Consider the following 21946-nt stretch of genomic DNA (forward strand, 5'->3'; position numbering starts at 1 on the left):
ATGTTAGCAGAATACATGTTAATGCTGTGTGTCCGACGGTGTTCCAATACTCTAATACGCCGTCGTTTTAGACATAGTTTTACAATGCCCAGTCCTTAAAAGGCTAGAAGGCTAAAAGCCATAAGGCCGAAGCTTCAGAATTCAAATTACCGTTGGTCTCAAGTTGAAATGCTTTCAACACTTTCCCTCCATCTTCCTCCTCAGAACCACACGCAGTCCCTAACTTCACAAAACCTCACACCCCATCATCATCATCTTCTCCACACCTTCACCTCCCCATTTGAGCTCAAACAACTCCATGCCCACCTCATCAAAACCAACACTCCCCTCTCCACCCTCCCTCCCACCCGAATCGCCTTCGCTTGCTCTCTCACTCCCAGCTTCTCCTACGCCCAGAAACTCTTCCAACACCTCGAATACCCCGATATCACTGCCTGGAATTCCTGCCTGAAAGCCTTCGCCGAAGGCGATGAGCCCATTGATGCAATGCTGCTCTTCCATCAGCTGCATTGCTTCAATGTAATTCCTGACAGTTTCACTCTGTCTTTTGTTCTAAAGGCCTGTACCCGCTTGTTGGATTTTCACACTGGTAGACTGCTACATGGCTATGTGGAGAAGCTTGGGTTTCGGTCCAATCTGTTTTTGATGAATATGATTCTGAATTTGTATGCATTGTGTGGGGAAATTAGGGATGCACGGCTGATGTTTGATAAAATGCCGCAGAGGGATGTTGTCACGTGGAATATAATGATGACTCTGTTGGTGAAGAGAGGTGATATAGAGCAAGCTTATGATTTGTTTTCGGGGATGCCGGATAGAAGTGTGAGGTCGTGGACGCTGATGATTTCGGGGTTTGGTCAGTGCGGTAAGCCTAAGGAGGCGATTCGTGTGTTTTTGGAGATGGAGGAGGCTGGTGTGAGGGCAAATGAGGTGACCGTAGTGGCGGTTCTTGCGGCTTCTGCTGATTTGGGTGACTTGGATTTGGGTAGGAGAGTTCATGAGTACTCGAAGGAAAGTGGGTTTGGAAGAAATGTTTGGATTTGTAACACGCTGATCGAGATGTATGTCAAATGTGGGTGTTTGGAGGATGCTTGTAGAGTTTTTGATGCGATGGAAGAACGAACGGTTGTGTCGTGGTCAGCTATGATTTCAGGGCTGGCCATGCATGGACAAGCTGAGGAAGCTTTGAGACTTTTCTCTAACATGATTCAGATAGGGATGGAGCCAAATTATGTAACTTTTGTTGGACTCCTGCATGCTTGTAGCCACATGGGGTTTGTTGACAAGGGTCGTGACTTCTTTGCCAGAATGACTGCAGATTATGGTATAGTTCCGAAAATTGAGCATTATGGTTGTATGGTTGATCTCTTAAGCCGCACAGGGCTCCTTCAAGAGGCTCACGAGTTTATCATGAACATGCCTATCAAACCAAATGGTGTTGTGTGGGGAGCTCTCCTTGGTGGATGCAAAGTTCACAGAAACATTGAACTGGCTGAAGAAGCAACAAAGCACCTTTCTGAATTGGATCCACTGAATGATGGATACTACATTGTTTTGTCAAACATTTATGCAGAAGCACAACGGTGGGAAGACGTGGCGAGAGTGAGAAGACTAATGAGGGATCGAGGAGTGAAGAAGACACCTGGCTGGAGCTCAATCACGGTAGATGGAGTGCTTCATGAGTTTGTTGCTGGGGATGAAGCCCATCCTCAAGCCGAGGAGATCGACCAAATATGGGGAAAACTACTTGAAAGATTGAAGATGAAGGGTTATGTACCCAACACTTCAGTTGTTCTACTAGACATGGAAGAGGATCAAAAGGAGAAATTTCTCAATCGCCATAGCGAGAAATTAGCGCTGGTTTTTGGGCTGATCAAAACGAAACCTGGAACACCAATTCGAATTATGAAGAATCTTCGTGTTTGTGAGGACTGTCATGCTGCTTTGAAACTTGTATCAGAAATTGCCGACAGAGAGATAGTTGTGCGTGACCGAAATCGGTTCCATTGTTTCAAAAAAGGTTATTGTTCCTGCGGGGATTACTGGTAGTAGGTCGTAGAAAAGTATATTATACATTTTAGCTAACATCATTGTTGTCATTTGTCAAAGAAATTGGAAATGTAGAATTGTATGCTACTCTTTTCAGTAACAAAGCATGATTCCAACACTAGCTTCAAATAATGAAAATCAAACAATTTATTACTCAGAGTAAATCAAAATTATGAACTGTACGTACAGCTTCATGTATACCAATTTGCCATAGCTGCACAGCAATAATCATCATCAACAAAAACTAGATTCTAGTTGAACTGGGCTACGATTTGAACGACTAGATGAGCTCAACTTTTCCAGCAGCTCTGAAGTGTGTCAAAAAACTGGACACCCTTTGACCACTACTCCTGGAGCTGTGGGGCACTTGGCCAACGGACAATGATCAGTGCTGTCCTGACCCCACCATTTTGGACCATTAATACCGTTACTCTGAAGGGTGAAATACACAAGAACTGCCGTGAAGGCCACACCGGCATCCAAAGCAGCTGATAGGATATAGTTATGCCTAGCCCACCATGCCCTGTGTTGTCGATAAACATAGAAGCTAAAGAAAATTCCGACTGTGAACCACATCAAGTAGTGGACAGCTTTAGCTGGTGGCATGACTGCTGTGGTTCCAATGATGATAGGCATGTTTATGAGCTTAATCCACTCTAGCTTGGGGAATTTGCGCGATAGGAGCCAAACTGGTATAGGTGCAAGTAAACCAAGTAGGAAGAACCAGTTCATCTCCGGGTAGTTTCCATGCTTAGTGAACATTCTGAGAGGGCCTATAACTCCCCAAATGATTGAGGCATTATAGAAGACCTCATCACTAGGACATGTCCATGGACTTCCCTCTGGCAGTTTTGATGGATCACAGATGTTCTCAACAGTGTTGAGAAGCCACCAGGATGTGCTGAAAAAGGTACTAGAAGCGACCAGTGTTCCAGCTAACTGGAGAAAGGGAAATGCATAGTTGCATACCAGTGATTTATCAGAAATACAAACAACATGAGCAAAAGTTAACTTATTAATACCATTACCTGCGCAATAAACATGGACTTGGGAGGGATCTTCATATAGTGACCTAATTTGAAGTCACCGAGAAACATGAGTGCTTGTGACATGCTGATATAGCCATATGTTTTGAAAGTCACATTGGCAAGAGGCTTCCCAGGATAAAGATACCCAATAACCAACTCTGTGATCACATTGAGCCCCGGTTGCTGGGTAAACGTTTCAAACAGAAATCACAACGTTATTAATTGCAGTTCTCTCCCAAGAAATTGAATTTGCAGCCTACTGTGGGGAACATTCATAACATATATTTAAATGGACATACCATGTTTGTTGTGGCTTGAATAATGCCAATGGGTAAGGTGAAAGTTAGTGCAATGGCACAAGCCAGTAAGACTCCCCACCATGGAAGTTGGAGCTGTTTCCCAAAACCTTCACAGACCCAGATGGAAAGGCCAACCATTAAAGCAAGCATGATGTGAAACCACCATTGTGGGACTGCCTCGTAGTTCTTCTTCATCAACCGTGTGTGGATGTCCCCAAGCTGATCTTTCGCTGCAGTAGAAGTCTTTTTCCACATATCCCAGATGTCTCTGTTCATGAATATGTCCCATAAAGGAGAAATAAATAATGCAGATTAGTTAACAGTCATGTCCAAACTAGGAGAAAGAAAAAGAAACAACTTACTTTCCATGGAAGAGTGCAACATGTGAAATAGTTGCTGTCAGACCAGCAAAGCTCCACCCATAAGTCGAGGCAAAGTACATAGAGAGATGGAGTTTACTGTAACTGTTATACTCTTTCAAATTAATATCGAAAGTTTTCTGGTCCAGAACTCGGGAAACATTATAGCGTTTGCCAGTGGAGTCGAAAGTAGAAGAAGAAAAGAAGGGAAACTTCTTGGCATCTTTTACATTGGACCAATAAAAAATGGGGGTAAGAATGTAGAAAATGAAGACAAAACCAGCCAACATGTTCATGAAGACAAAACCGGGTGTGGCTAATGGGCTCTTCAAGAAGCTAGCAACAGTTGACCAATCAAGGCCAAACGAGCCAATGCCAAGGCCATTGAGGCCGGAACCAATCTGTTGGGCGGTGACGGAGTCCTTCCATATCCAACAAACAAAGGAGAGAGCGCCTATGGAGGGGAAGAAAAAACTTGGAATAATATAATAAGCGAAGCTGCATACAAATACTAAGCTGAAGTACTGCAGCCTAGTACGGCCTCCCTTTGGTCTCATTTCCCATTCATGAAGCGCCCTGTCATTACAATAAGTTTATTGACAACTAGAAATATCCAACATCTCAAATTTATTCACTTGAAGAAAAGCTATTCTAAATTTTGAGCAGCTTATAAACTGATCTGCTCATATCAGAAATTCGAAATTCGAAATAAGAATATATAAAAAATTGATCTTTCTCCACCCAATGCCAATTAGTGATTCTACATGGTACATAGCGGTCAATCATGAAAAAAAAAGAATGAAAAAAAAAAAACCAATAGTCAAGGATGCTAGCAACTATTACTCTATCAGTAATGTCATATCCAATACCACATGTAAAATCTCGAGCTTCTTATCTTCCCCATCTAGTTAGTTTCGGACTTTTGGGGTAGAAGAGAGGTCAATTCTACGATCTAACTTCAACAGTTTCAGTATGATACATAATGGGAATGAGAGTGAGAAAAATACCTGAAAAGAGAGACCTGAACCAGATTGTCAGGCCACCACATATATGGGGAATCAACAAGGTACTTTCTGAACAACCCAGCCCACCCATATCCAAGCAACTGAAAAGTTCACACATACAAATTGAAAACATATACTCCACAACTTCACAACACTAGAAAAAAAAAAAAAAAAAAACTTGCAACATAATTCAAACATGGATGGATCACATTCAATAAAAAAAAAAAATAAATAAATAAAATAACTTACTTGAGTGCTTTGGGCTAACAAGAAGGCTGCCATAGGATGCATGCTTCTGCGGTAGAAAGCCTTCACAATAGTGATAATGTTAACTGCATAAACACTATTTGATCCTGAATTCGCAAAGATGGTGATCAACACATGCTCTTTCAAGTTGAAAGGTCCGGGGTTGAATGAAAATGTCCGTCCCATAACTCGGAATTGTTTTGTTGGGAGAGTTTTAGCCATCAGTTTTCCGAGAGGGAGGACGAGGATTTGTGCTGAGACTGAAGAAATGTAGAGCTGGTTTTGGCGGTAACCAAAGAACTGGTTCAAAAAGGCAAGAGTGCAGCATGACAAAAGGCCTAGAACCCACGTACGAAAGGTTAAGGCGGGAACTGAAGGGTCGTCGGTGATCGGAACTGTTAGCCTCACCTGCTCAATTGGGCTGTCGTTGAACTCATCATCTGTAACAAATTCACAAAACTGGTGATCAAAGTGTTCAATTGCAATGATGCATTAATATTTTGTTCAGAAAAAAATAATACGTTAAAACATTTATATTTTAATCGTTTTTTATTTTTTTTGAGGTAAACCGATCCTTTCAAAACTATAAAATTTGGAAGACAATCCATTTTTGCATGCTAGGCCGTGTGTTTCATTACCAACCATGCGTTGAGGTAATCCCAAGATTCTAGAATGACTCACCTAATAGTTTTGTATTGTGGTCTTCTGTCTCATTATTGCTGAATATTTTGGTCAATTTGGCTCGGTCAGTTGTCAATCTTGTATTCGCCGCTGGATCCATTGCGTTACTCTCTCCCTTTTCAAATGAGGATGCTTAATCTTAATTTATTGATGTTTGTTGTTGGTTGTAATCCCTTAGTAGGGACAGTAATTGTGGTTGATTAGTAAAAATTGTTTATTGGAATAGAGAATAGGAAAATGCCCTATGGAGTAAAGGGAAGGCTTAAGTTCAAAATTAAAAATTTCTTTTGATAAAATAAAAAAGTAATTACTTAAGATATACACAATACTATTCTAGGTGATATAACATGTGGAAGAATTCAGGTTAGAGCTAATTGAATTTGGGTTGGGTTCATACCGGGAAAGGCTCACCCAACCCTTATAAAACTGGTTGAGCTAGCTTCTTCTAACTTCTGCGCAAAAAACAAAAAAGAATTGGTTTTGTTGGAAGATTCGAGATCTCAAGTTGACCCGCCCCGAAGTTTTACACCTATGGGTAAAAGAGGCTACTCTCATGTTTGTTGTTTATATGGAACGTGATTACAAGTTGGTCTTGCAACATTTGCTACACCATGGAAAAATGCATCTTCGAGTAAAGTTACTCGCCTTCTCTCTATCTGTTATCATTGCCCCCATGAAGATAATCATTTCGACTAAACCGGTTGGTTCAGGCCGGGTATATACATCATCATCAATTCATATTTACTTTCTCATACGAAAAGCAAATACACATCAAGTATCCAATATATCATGTTAGCCGGGCTCCCGGGAACATTTATCCGGTAGAATAATTCTGATAAAATATGGACAATACGCATGTAAACACATTATTAATTTCTTCTCACATGCAAAAGAAAGAACAAATAATCATGGTAAATACTTAGTTTTATGAGATCCACTGCAGTTCTTAAATTACCATATGCACAATCAAGGACATTTTTCTGCAACACAATGTTGAGAACAAAGTAGTACTAGCCAGAGAGACTTACCAAGGACGTCGATCCTTGTCCCACCAGGAATAGTTGCTTGGGAGTCTGGACCTTCGACAGAGACTGTCATCCTTCTCCCCTACGTATACAAGCTCTCTCCTTAGAGAATAACAAAATATAGGACGCTAATTCTATGCCTTGCTAGTTAGTTGTTTTTTGCCTAGTTTCCTACTTTGTTTCCCTGCAAAAGCAGTCTATTGCTTTATTAGATGAAGCACATATACATCAAATTTCCAAAGGTTTCAGATCATGTAAACTGGGCAGCTAGCTAACCACTTTATTTATAAACCGACGAGACCTGATCGACTACACGTAAGTAGGTTTCTGGTCTACCGGAGATCTGGTCAGCGAGGAAGAGAGAATGAAAATGTGGTCCAAATGGTAACGCTCTTTCAAAAACCCGATTTTGTGGCCTAGGAGTTGGTTTGTAGCCTAAACTCTACTGTATTGTAATAACGGTCAAAGTCACAACCATCTAAATTTGGTTACATTTGTGACGTGGACTCATACACTTGGGGATTTTCCACATGATAAACTCGGCATTGTCGTCCACAAGTATGTCAGGAGTTAAAAATCACATGCAGCTTTGTGGGTGTTGTTAATTACTACATAAAAAGGGTTTTATGTTTAACAAACTCGGTTATTGCGAAGAATTCTAAATGTAAGAATCACATGACATAACGTCAGAAATCAGATAGATTTACTTTATCCAGGCTCATTATATGTGATGCAAACCATATCTGTGATTAAAAGTAGGTTGGAGTGAATTTTTACCCTAATACTCTCTCCTCTGCTATTGGTAATAATCAAACGTTACTTCTCATTATCAAAGGCTTCGAATAATGAAAATTAAGCTAAGTTCTTTAATTTAAACTAGATGGGTCCCACACACTGTGTGTGAATAATTGAATATATATATATATATATTAAAAAAAAAAGAGTGGGATGTTTTTTTTTCTTATAGTGGGTAGTTTTGTTTTCAGGTTTTTATTTGTTTCACTTAAACCGTTTTCTTTTTCTTTTTTCTATTTTCTGTTTATTTTTTAATTTGACTATATTACCCTATCTATTTTATGAAGTTTTCTAATATTTTAAGAGTCATTTTGATTTTTTTCTGTTTTGACTAACAAAATCTCTTTTCTTAATAATATTATAGATAAATAAATAAATAAAACAAACTATTCGGCAAATAAAATAAAAGAAAAAAACTATTCGGCAAAAAATCAAACTGTCTAACACATGCAAGAGCTTCATTTACAAAAAAAAAAAAAAAAAAAAAAACAAACAAACAAACACATGCAAGAGCTTCTTCTTCAGCAAACTGCAAGACAAGATTCTAATGACTAAAAATAAATGGGGTTTTTGTTTTCTTTATTATGTGCACCCTTCGTTCTCAAAGAACTGGGCACCCTTTGGCCACTACTCCTGGTGCAGTAGGGCAACGGGCCAATGGGCAATGATCATTATTATCAAGGCCCCACCAGTTTGGCCCTATAATGTCCTTACTTTGAAGTGCGAAATATAAGAGAACTCCTGCGAAGGCCACACCAGCATCCAAAGCAGCTGAGAGGATGTAGTTATGCCTAGCCCACCAGCCTTTGAACTTACTGTACACATAGAAGTTGAAGAAGATGGCAACTGCTCCATATGTAATGTAGTGGACAGGTCCAGCAGGTGGAATACCCTGAGCTGCTCCAATAATGATAGGCATGTTTATGAGCCTAATCCACTTTTGATTTGGGAATTTCTTGGAGAAGAACCAGACTGGAACAGGCGCAAGTAAACCGAGGAGGAAGAACCAGTTCAACTCCGGGTAGATGCCTTTGTTGGCGAACATTCTGAGCGGGCCGACAACTCCCCATATGATTGAAGCATTGTAGAAGACATCATCGTCGGGACATGTCCATGGACTTCCATCCGGCAACTTTGAGACATCGCAGATGTTCTCAATGGAGTGGAGAAGCCACCAAGATGTGGCAAATTGGACACTAGAAGCAATTAGTGTTCCAGCTAACTGAAGATACAAAAAGTTAATAGGAAAACGAATGAGTATGCTATGAATGATAAAATAATTTTCATATGTCAAATAATCTATCATGTTACGTTGTTAAAGTGTTATTCTGAATCATAAATTATCATATAAAACATGACAAGAATTTGGCTAGAGATTTAACCCTATAAACAATTCACATGAATTTTGCTACGATATAATTGTATAATTGTATAACTAACCTGGACAACAAACATGGATTTTGGAGGGATCTTCATATAGTGACCCAATTTGAAGTCAGTAAGAAACGAGAGTGCTTGTGACATGCTGATAGTGCCATAGGTCTTGAAGGCCGCATTCGCAAGAGGCTTGCCTGGATAAATATACCCGATAACCATCTCTGTAATCACATTAATCCCAGTTCCCTGCAGGATTTGAACAATTAATTACAACTCACTTGGAGGAAATTCACAATAAGTTGTGAATGACAACATCGTTGCACAAATGTACCGTATTTGTCGTGGCATTAATAATGCCGATGGGTAAGGTGAAGAACAATGCAATGCCACAAGCCATTAAAACTCCCCACCATGGAAGTTGGAGCTGTTTGCCAAAACCTTCACAAGTGAAGATGGAAAGACCAATCATTGAGACAAGGATGACGTGAAACCACCATTGAGGGACTGCTTCATAATTCTTCTTCATCAGCCTTGTGTGGATGTCATTAACTTGAGCTTTCACAGAACTAGCTGTCTTTCTCCACATGTGCCAGATTGTTCTGTTCATGTACATGTCACATAAGAAAGTAAGCAATGAGGAAAAAAGATAAATTTCAAGCTCTTGAATTGAGTGCTGTTGGTGAAAGCTGCTTACTTTCCATAGAAAAGTGCAACATGTGAAATTGTAGCGGTGAGACTGGCAAAGCTCAGTCCATAATTGATGGCAAAGAAGGTACTGAGATGGACTTTGCTGTAGCTATTATATTCTGACATATTAATGTCGAAACTTTTCTGATTTAGAATCCTGGAAATGTTGTAAGTGTTTCCCATCGCATCGAAAGTATGAGAGGAAATAAGTGGGAACCTCTGAAAGCCATATGCATTGTTCCAATAAGCAATGGGGGCAGCAATGTAGACAATCAGAACAAAACCAAGTAAGAAGTTAATGTTGGCAAATCCTGGTGTAGCCAATGGACTGCCTAAGAAACTAGCAACAGTAGACCAATCGAGTCCAAACGAGCCAATACCAAGTCCACGGACTCCGGAACCAATCTGTTGGGCAGTTATGGAATTCTTCCATATCAAACAAACAATGGAGATAGTAGATATGGAGGGGAAAAGGTAAGCCGGAACAATGTAGTAAGCAAAGCTGCATATGAAAACCAAGAAGAAGAATTGTAGCCTTGTACGGCCTCCCTTTGGTCTCTTTTCCTTTTCATGCAATGCCCTGAATTTGAAAGTACGAATTAGCAGTCAAAAGTGCTTCTATAACTGAAAAAGGTTTTCTATTTATGCATTTCCCAGGACAAGTCAAAAGTGCGTGGTTTTTGGTATAATGGTATTATAGAAGCAATAGTTGGGTAACTCCCACTTTTTTTAGAAAGGGGTAACTACATCTTGAATATCGAAGAAGCGCATCAAAATTTATTTATGCTTCTATTAAAAGCACTACTACTGAACTCAACTCGATGAATACCTGAATAGAGAGACTTGAACCAGATTTGACGGCCACCACATGTAAGGAGAGTCAACAAGGTATCTTCTGAATAGGCCAGCCCATCCGTACCCAAGCATCTGTTAATTTCAGAGTGGAAAACACGGATTGATCAACACATGCATATTTACAGTCAAATTACCAAAGAAACTCTGGTAACTATAATTTACGATTTACCTGTGTGGTTTGTGCTAACAAGAAGGCTGATGCAGGATGCAGATTCCTTTTGTAAAAAGCCAGAACCATTGTGATCATATGCACAGCATAGACACCGCTTGCTCCAGAGCTGGCAAATATGGTGATAAGCACATGCTCTTTCAGATTGAAAGGCCCCGGATTCATCGAAAATGTCCATTTTGTAAAGGGGACCCGTAATTGATTAGTTGGGAGGGTTGCAGCCATCAACTTCCCCAGAGGGAGGACAAGAATTTGTGCTGAGACTGATCCCACAGAGAGCGGGTTTCGGCGGTATGCGAAAAACTTGTTGACAAAGGCAAGAATGGCGCATGAGAGTATGCCCAGAACCCACGTCCGAAATGTCAAGGTTGGTTGAGAAGGGTCATCGGTGATCGGAACAGTGAGCCTGACTTCCTCAATAGGGTTGTCATTCACTTCATCATCTGCCACATGAACACAATGACAACACTGCAGATTAAAAAAAAAACATACAAAATTGCTTCATCTTAGGCAGAAGTGTCAAACTAGAACTAAAATCCCATAAAATTTACAATCTTTGGTGTCGGCTGCATATAGGCTTTTTCATATGCATGTACAAAACCCCATATACAACACCGTCACTTAAACCCCATATAATCAGACTTGCTGAAATTGCAGTTCAGAAAAAACTAACCATCTTTAATCTCAATCATGAATATATTTAGCTACTGCATATAGATAATCTACATATGCATATACACCATAAACAACATGTACACTGTCACTAAAACCCCATATCAAGCTCGCAATTCTACATAAAAGTAAACATCTTTGATGCCAGTCATGTGCATAACATCTTTGATGCCAGTCATGTGCATAGACATAGAAACAGATTCCACCAAGAGCCTAAATTTGGAACATGTAAGAAACATAAACAAAATACTCACCCCATAAAAGTTTGGTTAAAGAAAACAGATTTTTCTGCGTAACATCTTGAAACGAGAGTTCATATAAAAACCAAATACATACATATGTATCATGTATGTATATACTCACCAATAACGTCAATGTCAAAGTGATGCTTCTTAGAGAGGTCTCCTGGAGAAACTCCATCGTCAACCAAACCTGTCATCTCTGCCTCTCTCTCTCTCTCTCTCTCTCTCTGTTTGTTTTAGAGAAAGAATGCCACGAGCACTATTTAAAAGACAACATGAATCTGCTAGTGGTGTTTTGTTTGGTGGTTTCTGAAGTTTACACAAGCTTGCTATTATATACATACTGTCCTTCATACAAATATAGCAAATTGTAGCCTACTCTCTCTCTGTCTCTCTCAAGAAACCGGTCTTTGTATTGTGGTCAATTTCTAATTGATTAGTAATTCGACTCATTTAAGTTATGAATCCTCCTCTGCTTCTAATTCTTGTTCTTGCTTGAAACCAAATAAGAAGTTAATAAATAAAACTAGGACTAAAATCTGGTAGAATAATAGGAAAAATAGTCTAGAGTCCTTGACTGGTCTGTTTGGCTCTAAAGACCAAAACAAAATTAACTGCTAGATTATGGATTGATTAAGCCAAACTTGTTGAACAAATTAGTGGTTTATGTATGGACTCCCAAAATTTGGGGGTGGCAGCTCTGTGTGATTGAATTGGAAATAAGTGGTAGTTAATTGAAATATGAGATTATGTAAAGGTTGCGACTATTGCCACCCTACCATTTTCTTTGTTCACCCTACATTCTCATTACACCCTACATATTAATTTCAATTATTAAATTTACTTATCTAACTCATTTCTGTTTCCAGAAATATCCTTATATGACATATCTAAATAAATAAATAAATTAACGAAAATCTTTCATTTAATTTATACCAATAAAAAAAACTAAAATATATTAAAGTTTCCTAACGAAATCATAATCTGATTTACTTCCAACTTTTTCATTTTTTCTTTCAGTTTCAATGTTCGTCTATTTCAATCCATGTCAAAAGATTAGTAAGTTAATAACTATGAGCAATGAAGAAGGGATAAGGGATTGATTTTTTTTTCTTTCGTGTTTTAAATTTATACTTTCAATGTTCACAAAGGGTATTGCAAAGATTTTGATGAAATTAACACTAATAATTTTGTGAACTGAATAACGAATTAATGTTGAGGAGGCAACAAAAAGACAAAAAAATAGTAATAAATTTTAATTTGGGTGGAGAAGATGAAGATTGATGTTATCCAATGAGAAATTAAGTAGTCTTTGTATGTAATTAATTAGTTATGTATTTCGTTTTCCTATAGATTTGTGTTTAGAAAATTAGTGTACTTATTAGTTATTTTACAGTTGGATAATATAGTATTTCAATAATTCAAATGTCTGTAAAGTGAACTAAGAAAATTATAGGGTGGCAATAGCCGCACCCTTATGTAAATGTGGGACTTACGAGAGCTGTCATAACTTCCTAATCAAGTAGGTGGCAAAGAATAGAGTTGTGATTTGTGAATCTATTCAAACCAGGAGGACCTGAAAAATATAATTAGAAGATAACTACGTATTAATTAATGACATGATGGATACATTCATTAAGAACTTAATTAATTTCATGATATGAACAAAAACTATAAGATTCTAAGAGATTCTAATTTCCTCGATCATTAGAATAAATTGGATATCGTCTACAGTTGTACACCGGACTAGTATAATCCGAATCGGATTGGTATACCAGTCCATAAGGGTTTTCATAATTTTTCAGGTACCCAACCAGTCCATAAGGGTTTTCTTTATTTTTCAGGTACCCAATTACAAATTAATTATTATCATAAAAAAATTACACATTAATTATATATGGGACTTTGCCATACCAGATTCCACTATCTCGATCAGAAATTTGAAGTCAAGTATCCCCATCCATGCACCCAATCTAGGACCATTAATTTCAGTTCACATATTTAACATATTGTGTACCAAGTTGCTAGTCCATAATAGGCATGCAATAGCCAACAAATTAATATAGGGGCCGTGAACACTTACCCAATTTCAGCTTGAAAATTGCCCACTTGCTCCACTAAGAGTTTTCTAACCCCATTTACCCAATTCAACATCTACTGACAGTTTTGCCCCTATTAATCAAATTGAAACTCACAGATCTCTCTCCTCCCGGACTCTCTCTCTCTCTCTCTCTCTCTCTCTCTCTCTCTCTCTCTCTCTCTCTCTCTCTCTCTCTCTCCAGCCGGTAGTGGCGACCACGCCTTCAACACCTTCTTTGTCGACCTCGAGCCCGGCGCCGGCTAGCACATCCCAAGCCCCATCTTCGTCGACCTCAAGCCCACCGTTAATCGCCGAACACAGTTCTGGTGCCAATCAATGATCTGGTACCGATCACTGATCTGGTGCCGACCACCCGAAATCACCGATCACCGATCTGAAGCTCCCATCCCGCTGCGGTGCCGGAACCTCACCAAACTGAGACCGGTCGGAGATGGGCTGCAAGTGAGCGACTGGAGAAGACGAAGGCGGTCCGGTCGGAATCATGCCGGAATTGGGCTGGAGGAGCATGGGTGTCCACAGGGGAAGCGTGGGTGGCCGGAGAAAAATTCTGATGTTTTTTTTTTCTTTTTTTTTTCTGATTTCGATGGGAAGAGCTCTGAGAATGGGGAAGGAAAAAAAAGACAAAAAAAAAGTGAACGTTTACAATTGAACATAGAAATTGATCAATTGTGTCTGTAGTGTATTCATTTTGGTTCACTTGAAGGCAATAATATGATTATTGGAGGACAATAATATGATTATTGGAGGGTAATAATATGATTATTGGGGCAATAATATGAGTATTGGAGGGCAATAATAAGATTACTGAGGGGCAATAAAATGTTTATTGGGGCAATAATAAAATTATTAGGGGGCAATAATAAAATTATTTATTTAGATAAACCTCCGAAATCTTTCAAAATTCAAAACATTTTCATTTTTCACTAATTATTGATCCCCGATAACAAGTTTATTTATTGGGGGGCAATAATATGATTATTGGGGGTAATAAACTCAGACGCTGGAATCCGGTCACCAATTCGGAGCCGGATTCAGGATTCCGGTGACCGGTCGCTGGATTCCGGTCATTGGTTGCCGGATTCCGGTCGCCGGAGACCTTGGCCGGCCACTGGTCACCGAAGCACAGCAAGGTGGAGGATGACTTCTCTCTCTAAGTGAGAAAGAAGGGGAGGGCAAAAAAGTCTCAAAAATAAATAAAAAGAATGAAAAAAGAATTAATTGGGTATTAGGGAAATAATCTCTTAGAGTGTTTTGGGTAAATGAGGTTAAAAAACTGTTGGTGGAGTAAGTGGGCAATTTTTAAGCTGAAATTGGGTAAATGATCATTTCCCCCATTAATATATATATATATATATATATATATATATATCTTTATTAATTAAGTCAATTGTGGGGAGGGATGGTTAAATTTTTGATTATGTGTGGTGATTTTAGCAATTCTTCTTCTTTTTATTTTTTATTTTTTTTATTTGTTCCTGAACAATGTAGTGGTCAAAAATCATGTCGAGGAAGAAAATAAGGAAAAGGCAACGGTTATCTAAAGTTTGGCTTGCATGATAATTGTGTTGTTTCATTTGTTCCTCTGGCTTCCCTACAAACAGAGTTATGATAAAGTCGAAGAGAAAACACGTGACCAGCAGGGCAAGTATAAGGACCTAAGTATCTACGTACGTAGAAGGTACAGGTTTGATCTTTGTTTCAGGTTTTATAATGTACTACCCTTCCTGCACGCGCGTGTGCGCGTGTGGAAGGGCCACGCTCACGCATGTGGAAGAGTCGCACTCATGCATGCAATTAGTTTCATTTTGTTAAGCATTAAGCATACATACTGTCTATCACTTTTGCTATAATTGTTTTAAAGTTATTTGTTTATTTACTTGGTTTGGTTTTTAAAATGTCTTTGAATCTTTTTACACGCATTGACAAATGGTACTTCAATCCAAACTCAATACCCTCTTGTCAAGACTCTGCTTAGTGCTTATTTACTTGGGGTAGATGAAAATTGAGCCTCACGGAGTTGAAGTAGATGGGATACTTAATCGTATTATGTATGGTCTGAATTGCTGCTAATTGCATACATTCTCAATATTTCGTCAAATCACTAATTTTTATTGTTTTCCCACTTTACGAATTGTGTGATTTCTTACTATGCTGAGAAAAGGTGGGTACATGAAATGAGTTGATGTGCTTTGAATCTTATTAACTTTACGTAAAGCCTTCACCTCAATCAATTGAGATAAGGTGACAATTGTTTTGGGAAACACCTTCTCTTTATTTTTATTTTTGTCTTTCCATGGCTTCCTTGAGTAAGATATAAAGATTTTCAGTAGTTCCTGATCGAGAGGTGATTGGAATTCATTAATACAATTTATGCTCTATGTTTCTCTATCTCCGGAAGAGCTTTATGCATCGATGGGCCGACATTAATTAACAAAACCATCCCATCCTAATCCCAAAATAAGTACAGAGAGCTTAAATTTTTAGACTTGATTTGAAAACATAGACGGCCTAATAACTTGGCTCCGTTGTTTTAGACTTGATTTGATACAATGATATTTTACAATGTATGCAACTATCTCTTGCAAATTTGAGGAAAGAATATATAGCAATCACATGTGTTTACTTTGACAATACAGTGTTTGTAACAAAAATTGATTTTTCGTTTTTGGCTTTATTTACTGAAAATGGAAGGACAAAAAAAAAAATTTGAGGCGAAGTTAATAGGCTGTCTTAATGTATAGGAACATAGTCGCCTAAAATCCTGAGTTTTAATGCACCCAAAGTACTAAATCAACAATATAGTGAACGAAAAGTAAGAAAACATTGATGGGTGAAATGTTAAGAATAGAATAAAAAATGACTTTACAAAATGATGTATAATCAAATAGCCAAGAGGGCATTGAGTTTGGATTGAAGTATCATTTGTCAATGCGTGTAAAAAGATTCGAAGACATTTTAAAAACCAAGCCAAGTAAATAAACAAATAACTTTAAAACAATTATAGCAAAAGTGATAGATAGTATGTATGCTTAATGCTTAACAAAATGAAACTAATTGCATGCATGAATGTGACTCTTCCACACGCGTGAGCGCGGCCCTTCCTCACGCGTGTGCAGGAAGGCTAGTATTAATAAACTAATGAACATATGCTGCTGAAATGTTATGATTCTATCTTAATTTTTACATGGACTATCATTGTTGTATGGGCCTATTTAGGCTTTCTAATACATGAGTCCACTATTTCTAGATATTTTCTCTGCTTAAATAGTCAATAAGACTCGCAACGAGATCATCGAAGAATTAAACCAGTCTTATTTGCTTAGTTTTTTCCTCTTTGTTTTTGTTCCTTCTCCTTTGGAAGGATGTCATTCGTGGGCTTGGATCCTGGGGATCATAACATGAAATTTGGAGGCATATGCAGCATTTGTGGTGGGGTATTTAAGAGTTTTTACCGTATCATACGATAATTCAGATAGTAAGTTTGAATACTCTCTCATCTGTCATAGGCAATAATCAATAGTTACTTCCTATTATCAAAGACTTCGAAAAATGAAAAATAAGCTAAATTCTTTAATTTACGAATTTATTCTGCAAAGAAAATCGTCGAACTGTTTAACATGTACAGGAACTTGTACTTTAACAATCTGCATGACTAGACTCTAATGACTAGAAATAAATAGGTTTATGATTTCATTAGTATGTGCACCCTTAATAACAAACATACCGTAGTTCTCAAAGAACTGGGCACCCTTTGGCCACTATTCCTGGTGCAGTAGGGCAACTGGCCAATGGGCAGTGGTCATCATTGTCAAGACCCCACCAGTTTGGCCCTATAATATTCTTACTTTGAAGTGAGAAATATAAGAGAACTGCTGTGAAGGCCAAACCAGCATCCAAAGCAGCTGAGAGGATGTAATTATGCCTAGCCCACCAGCCCTTGAACTTTCTGTACACATAGAAGTTGAAGAAGATACCAACTGCTATCCAGGTAATGTAGTTGACAGATCTAGCAGGTGGCATACTCCCAGTTGCTCCAAGAATGATAGGCATGTTTATGAGCTTAATCCACTTTTGATTTGGGAATTTCTTGGAGAAGAACCAGATTGGAACAGGTGCGAGTAAACCGATGAGGAAGAACCAGTTCAACTCCGGATAGATGCCTTTGCTGGTGAACATTCTGAGTGGGCCGACAACTCCCCATATGATTGAAGCATTGTAGAAGACATCATCGCCGGGACATGTCCATGGACTTCCATCCGGCAACTTTGAGACGTCGCAGATGTTTTCAATGGAGTGGAGAAGCCACCAAGATGTAGCAAAATAGACACTAGAAGCAACTACTGTTCCAGCTAACTGAAGACACAAAACGTTAATAGCAAAATGAATGAGTACAATATGAATGATAAAAAAATGTATATATGCCAATGCCAGATAAGTCTATCACATTACGTTCTCATAGTGTTATTCTTTGTTTAGAGAACGTGACCTATAAACAACTCACATGAATTTTGCTATGATATATTATTATTATAACTAACCTGGACAATAAACATGGACTTTGGAGGGATCTTCATATAGTGACCCAATTTGAAGTCACCAAGAAACATGAGTGCTTGTGACATGCTGATATAGCCATAGGTCTTGAAGGCCACATTCGCAAGAGGCTTGCCTGGATAAATATACCCGATAACCAACTCTGTAATCACATTAAGCCCAGGTTGCTGCAGGATTCGAACAACTAATTACAACTCACTCAGAGGAAATTCACAATAGGTTATGAATGACAACATGGTTGCACAAACGTACCTGATTTGTTGTGGCTTGAATGATGCCAATGGGTAAGGTGAAGAACAGTGCAATGCCACAAGCCATTAAAACTCCCCACCATGGAAGTTGGAGCTGTTTGCCAAAACCTTCACAAGCAAAGATGGCAAGACCAACCATTGAGACAAGGATGAAATGAAACCACCATTGAGGGACTGCATCATAATTCTTCTTCATCAGCCTTGTGTGGATGTCACCAACTTGATCTTTCACAGCACTAGCTGTCATTCTCCACATATGCCAGATTGTTCTGTTCATGTATATATCACGTGAAGAAATTAAGCAGCAGAAAAAGATAAAGCTCTTACAATAAGTGCTGTTGGAGAAAGCTGCTTACTTTCCATGGAAAAGTGCAACATGTGAAATTGTAGCAGTGAGAGTTGCGAAGCTCAGTCCATAACTGAAGGCAAAGAAGGTACTGAGATGGAGTTTGCTGTAGCTGTTATATTCAGACATATCGATGTTGAAGTTTTTCTGATTTAGAATCCTGGTAATGTTGTAGGTGTTGCCCATCGCATCAAAAGTATGAGAGGAAATAATTGGGAACTTATGAGCACCATATGCATTGTTCCAATAAGCAATGGGGGTAACAATGTAGACAATCAGCACAAAACCAAGTAAGATGTTAATGGTGGCAAATCCGGGTGTAGCCAATGGACTGCCTAAGAAACCAGCAACAGTAGACCAATCAAGTCCAAATGAGCCAATGCCAAGTCCATGGGCCCCGGAACCAATCTGTTGGGCAGTAATGGAGTTCTTCCATATCAAACAAACAATGGAGAAAGCAGATATGGAGGGGAATAGATAAGCCGGAACAATGTAGTAAGCAAAGCTGCATACGAAAACCAAGAAGAAGAATTGTAGCCTTGTACGGCCTCCTTTTGGTCTCTTTTCCTTTTCATGCAATGCCCTGTATTTCAAAGTACGAATTAGCAGTCTTCTATGACTGTCAAAAAAGCATTTTTGTTTATGCGTTTCCCAGTAAAAGTCAAAAGTGCTTTTTGGTATCACAGAAGCAATAATTGTGGTAACTTCCTCTAGAAAATCCAAGAAGCCTATCAAAATTTATTTATGCTTCTAACAAAAGCACTACTACTGAACTCAATGAAATACCTGAATAGAGAGACTTGAACCAGATTTGACGGCCACCACATGTAAGGAGAGTCAACAAGGTATCTTCTGAATAGGCCAGCCCATCCATACCCAAGCATCTGTTAATTTCAGAGTGAAAAACATGGATTAATCAACACAACATTTACAGACTTACCATGGAGCCAAATCACCAAAGAAACACTGGTAACTATAATTTACCTGTGTGGTTTGTGCTAACAAGAAGGCTGATGCAGGATGCAGTTTCCTTTTGTAAAAAGCCAGAACAATTGTGATGATGTTCACAGCATAGACACTGTTTGATCCAGAGTTGGCAAATATGGTGATCAGCACATGTTCTTTCAGATTGAAAGGCCCCGGATTCATTGAAAATTTCCATTTTGTAAAGGGGACTCGTAATTGATAAGTTGGGAGGGTTGCAGCCATCAACTTCCCCAGAGGGAGGACAAGAATTTGTGCCGAGACTGATGACACATAGAGCTGGTTGGTGCGATAACCAAAAAACTGGTTGACAAAGGCAAGAATGGAGCATGAGAGTAGGCCAAGAACCCATGTCCGAAATGTCAAGGTTGGTTGAGAAGGGTCATCGGTGGTTGAAACAGTTAACCTGACTTGCTCAACAGGGTTGTCATTCACTTCCTCATCTGCCACATGAACACATTGACAATATTGCAGATTAAAAACATATAATATTGCTTCATCTTAGGCAGAAGTGTCATACTAATACTAAATTCATTAACCATCTTTGATGTCAACTGCATATAGACTTTTATGCATATACAAAACTCCATATACAACACTGTACTTAAACCCCATATAATCAAGCTTGCTGAAATTGCAGTTCTTCAGAAAAAATTAACCATCTTTAATCTGAATCATGAATATAATTAGCAACTGCATATAGATATGCACATATGCATATACACCATCAACAACATGTACACTGTCACTAAAACCCCATATCAAACTCGTAATTCTACAGAAAAGTAACAGTATCCTTGATGCCAGTCATGACCATAATATGCACATACACAGATACAGATTCCACCAAGACCCAAAATTAGGAACATGCAAGAAACATAAAGAAAAGCTTCACCCCATGAAACATAACATCTTGAAATGAGTGTTCATTAGAAACCCAGATGCATTTATATATATATACATGGTACTCACCCTTTACATCAATGTCAAAGTGATGCCTCCCAGAGAGGTTTCCTGGAGGAACTCCATCCTCAACCAAGCCTGTCATTCCTGCCTCTCTCACTTTCTCTGTCTCTGTCTCTCTCTAGCTCTTTGTGTTTGTGTTAGAGAAAGAATGCCACAAGCACTATTTAAAAGACCACATGAATCTAAATCTGCTAGTTGTTTTTTGTTTACACAAGCTTGCTGTGATATACAGACTGTCCATACAAATATAGCAAATTGTTGCCTACTCTCTCTCTCTCTCTCTCTCTCTTTCCTTTCAAGAAACCGGTTTTATTGTGCTCAATTTCTAACTGACTAGTGAGTAATTATTTACGTTATGAATCCTCCGCTGATTCTAGTGCTTGTTCTTGCTTGATACCGAATAAGAAGTTAATAAACAAAATTAAAACTAGAAACTGGTAAATAGGAAAGAGAACCTAGCTAGCCTTGACTTGTCTTTTTGGCTCTAAAGATCAAAACAAAATTAACTATTAGATTACTGATTCAGCCAAACTTGTGAACAAATTAGTGGTTTATGCTTATAAAAACAAAATTAGTGGTTAATGTATTCCCAAATTTGTGGGGTGACAGCTGCTTGTGATTAAATTGAAATTAGTGGTAGATAAAATGGGACATTATGTAAAAGTGGGACTAATGAGAGCTGTCATAACTTCCAAATCAAGTCAATTCTCATTCATTCTACTTTGGTAGTTGGCAATAGAATAGAGATGCGATTTGTGAATCTATTCAAACCCGGGAGGGCCTGAAAAATATAATTAGAATAACTACGTATTAATTAATAACATTGATGAATAATATCTTGATTAAGAATTTAATAAATTTCATGATACAAATAAAAAGATAAGATTCTAAGAGACTCAGATTCCCTCATTAGAATAAATCGAAGATCGGGTACACTGGAATAGGTACAATCCCAAAACACATTGATACAAACATTTTTAAGGTTCAGACCGGACTCTTTTCTAAAGAATTATATGGTAGTTAACTCATCAACTAATGGCCCATTAATACTAAATTCGGAAGATCCCTTTGTAATGTTCTCTTTAGAGTTTAGACGTCATTGTTGTATTGGAGAAGCCCAAAATATGAATTTTCTTCATTTTCTCTTTAGGGTTTTCTTTTCTTTTTCAGTTACCCACTTGCACATTATTGCCATATATACCAGATTCCACTATTTCAGAAATTTGAAGTCAAGCCATATATCAAGGACCATTAAT

At 38.4% G+C, this 21946-nt stretch overlaps 4 protein-coding genes across 6 annotated transcripts; 1 reads left to right on the forward strand and 3 right to left on the reverse strand.

Moving 5' to 3' along the window:
• The first annotated feature begins 43 nt into the window (after positions 1-43).
• LOC112166964 (pentatricopeptide repeat-containing protein At5g66520) lies at positions 44-2187 on the forward strand. The gene has a single exon (XM_024303901.2). It carries the CDS (start codon positions 169-171, stop codon positions 2047-2049), a length of 1881 nt encoding a protein of 626 aa, XP_024159669.1. The 5' UTR covers positions 44-168; the 3' UTR covers positions 2050-2187.
• On the reverse strand, positions 2179-6949 carry LOC112164247 (oligopeptide transporter 1). 3 transcript variants are annotated; one of them, XM_040506635.1, is made up of 8 exons: positions 6695-6949; positions 5667-5781; positions 4989-5425; positions 4743-4840; positions 3739-4311; positions 3377-3644; positions 3078-3260; positions 2179-2988 (listed from the first exon to the last, which is right to left on the reverse strand). In XM_040506635.1, exons 2-8 carry the CDS (start codon positions 5764-5766, stop codon positions 2368-2370), a joined length of 2280 nt encoding a protein of 759 aa, XP_040362569.1. In that variant the 5' UTR covers positions 5767-5781; positions 6695-6949; the 3' UTR covers positions 2179-2367. The 3 variants fall into 3 exon arrangements, with proteins under 3 accessions (XP_040362569.1, XP_040362568.1, XP_024156238.1); XM_040506634.1 differs by having other exon boundaries at positions 5667-5839; XM_024300470.2 differs by lacking the exon at positions 5667-5781.
• Positions 6950-8087: 1138 nt separating this feature from the next.
• On the reverse strand, positions 8088-11704 carry LOC112164248 (oligopeptide transporter 1). Its single transcript, XM_024300471.2, has 7 exons — positions 11610-11704; positions 10575-11017; positions 10380-10477; positions 9558-10130; positions 9195-9462; positions 8927-9109; positions 8088-8708 (listed from the first exon to the last, which is right to left on the reverse strand). The coding sequence occupies exons 1-7, from the start codon at positions 11683-11685 to the stop codon at positions 8088-8090; spliced, it is 2262 nt and encodes a 753-aa protein (XP_024156239.1). The 5' UTR covers positions 11686-11704.
• Positions 11705-17146: 5442 nt separating this feature from the next.
• On the reverse strand, positions 17147-20966 carry LOC112201978 (oligopeptide transporter 1). Its single transcript, XM_024342904.2, has 7 exons — positions 20697-20966; positions 19725-20167; positions 19527-19624; positions 18751-19323; positions 18396-18663; positions 18128-18310; positions 17147-17942 (listed from the first exon to the last, which is right to left on the reverse strand). The coding sequence occupies exons 1-7, from the start codon at positions 20770-20772 to the stop codon at positions 17322-17324; spliced, it is 2262 nt and encodes a 753-aa protein (XP_024198672.1). The 5' UTR covers positions 20773-20966; the 3' UTR covers positions 17147-17321.
• Positions 20967-21946: the final 980 nt, after the last annotated feature.

Source organism: Rosa chinensis, chromosome 5, assembly GCF_002994745.2.
Source record: "Rosa chinensis cultivar Old Blush chromosome 5, RchiOBHm-V2, whole genome shotgun sequence".
Lineage (NCBI taxonomy): Eukaryota > Viridiplantae > Streptophyta > Magnoliopsida > Rosales > Rosaceae > Rosa > Rosa chinensis.

Excerpts from the sequence above, each read along its gene's own strand:
- LOC112166964 (XM_024303901.2), top strand. The coding sequence starts at position 169 with ATGCTTTCAACACTTTCCCTCCATCTTCCTCCTCAGAACCACACGCAG.
- LOC112201978 (XM_024342904.2), bottom strand. The coding sequence starts at position 20,772 with ATGACAGGCTTGGTTGAGGATGGAGTTCCTCCAGGAAACCTCTCTGGG. Across the intron at positions 20,168-20,696 it reads CTTTGACATTGATGTAAAGG|ATGAGGAAGTGAATGACAAC; the intron begins GTGAGTACCATG and ends TTCATGTGGCAG. Across the intron at positions 19,324-19,526 it reads GTTCAAGTCTCTCTATTCAG|GGCATTGCATGAAAAGGAAA; the intron begins GTATTTCATTGA and ends TTTGAAATACAG.
- LOC112164248 (XM_024300471.2), bottom strand. The coding sequence starts at position 11,685 with ATGACAGGTTTGGTTGACGATGGAGTTTCTCCAGGAGACCTCTCTAAG. Across the intron at positions 10,478-10,574 it reads TGTTAGCACAAACCACACAG|ATGCTTGGGTACGGATGGGC; the intron begins GTAAATCGTAAA and ends TGAAATTAACAG. Across the intron at positions 9,463-9,557 it reads GTTGCACTTTTCTATGGAAA|AACAATCTGGCACATGTGGA; the intron begins GTAAGCAGCTTT and ends GTACATGAACAG.
- LOC112164247 (XM_040506635.1), bottom strand. The coding sequence starts at position 5,766 with ATGGATCCAGCGGCGAATACAAGATTGACAACTGACCGAGCCAAATTG. Across the intron at positions 5,426-5,666 it reads CCACAATACAAAACTATTAG|ATGATGAGTTCAACGACAGC; the intron begins GTGAGTCATTCT and ends AATTTGTTACAG. Across the intron at positions 3,261-3,376 it reads TTCAAGCCACAACAAACATG|CAACCGGGGCTCAATGTGAT; the intron begins GTATGTCCATTT and ends ACGTTTACCCAG.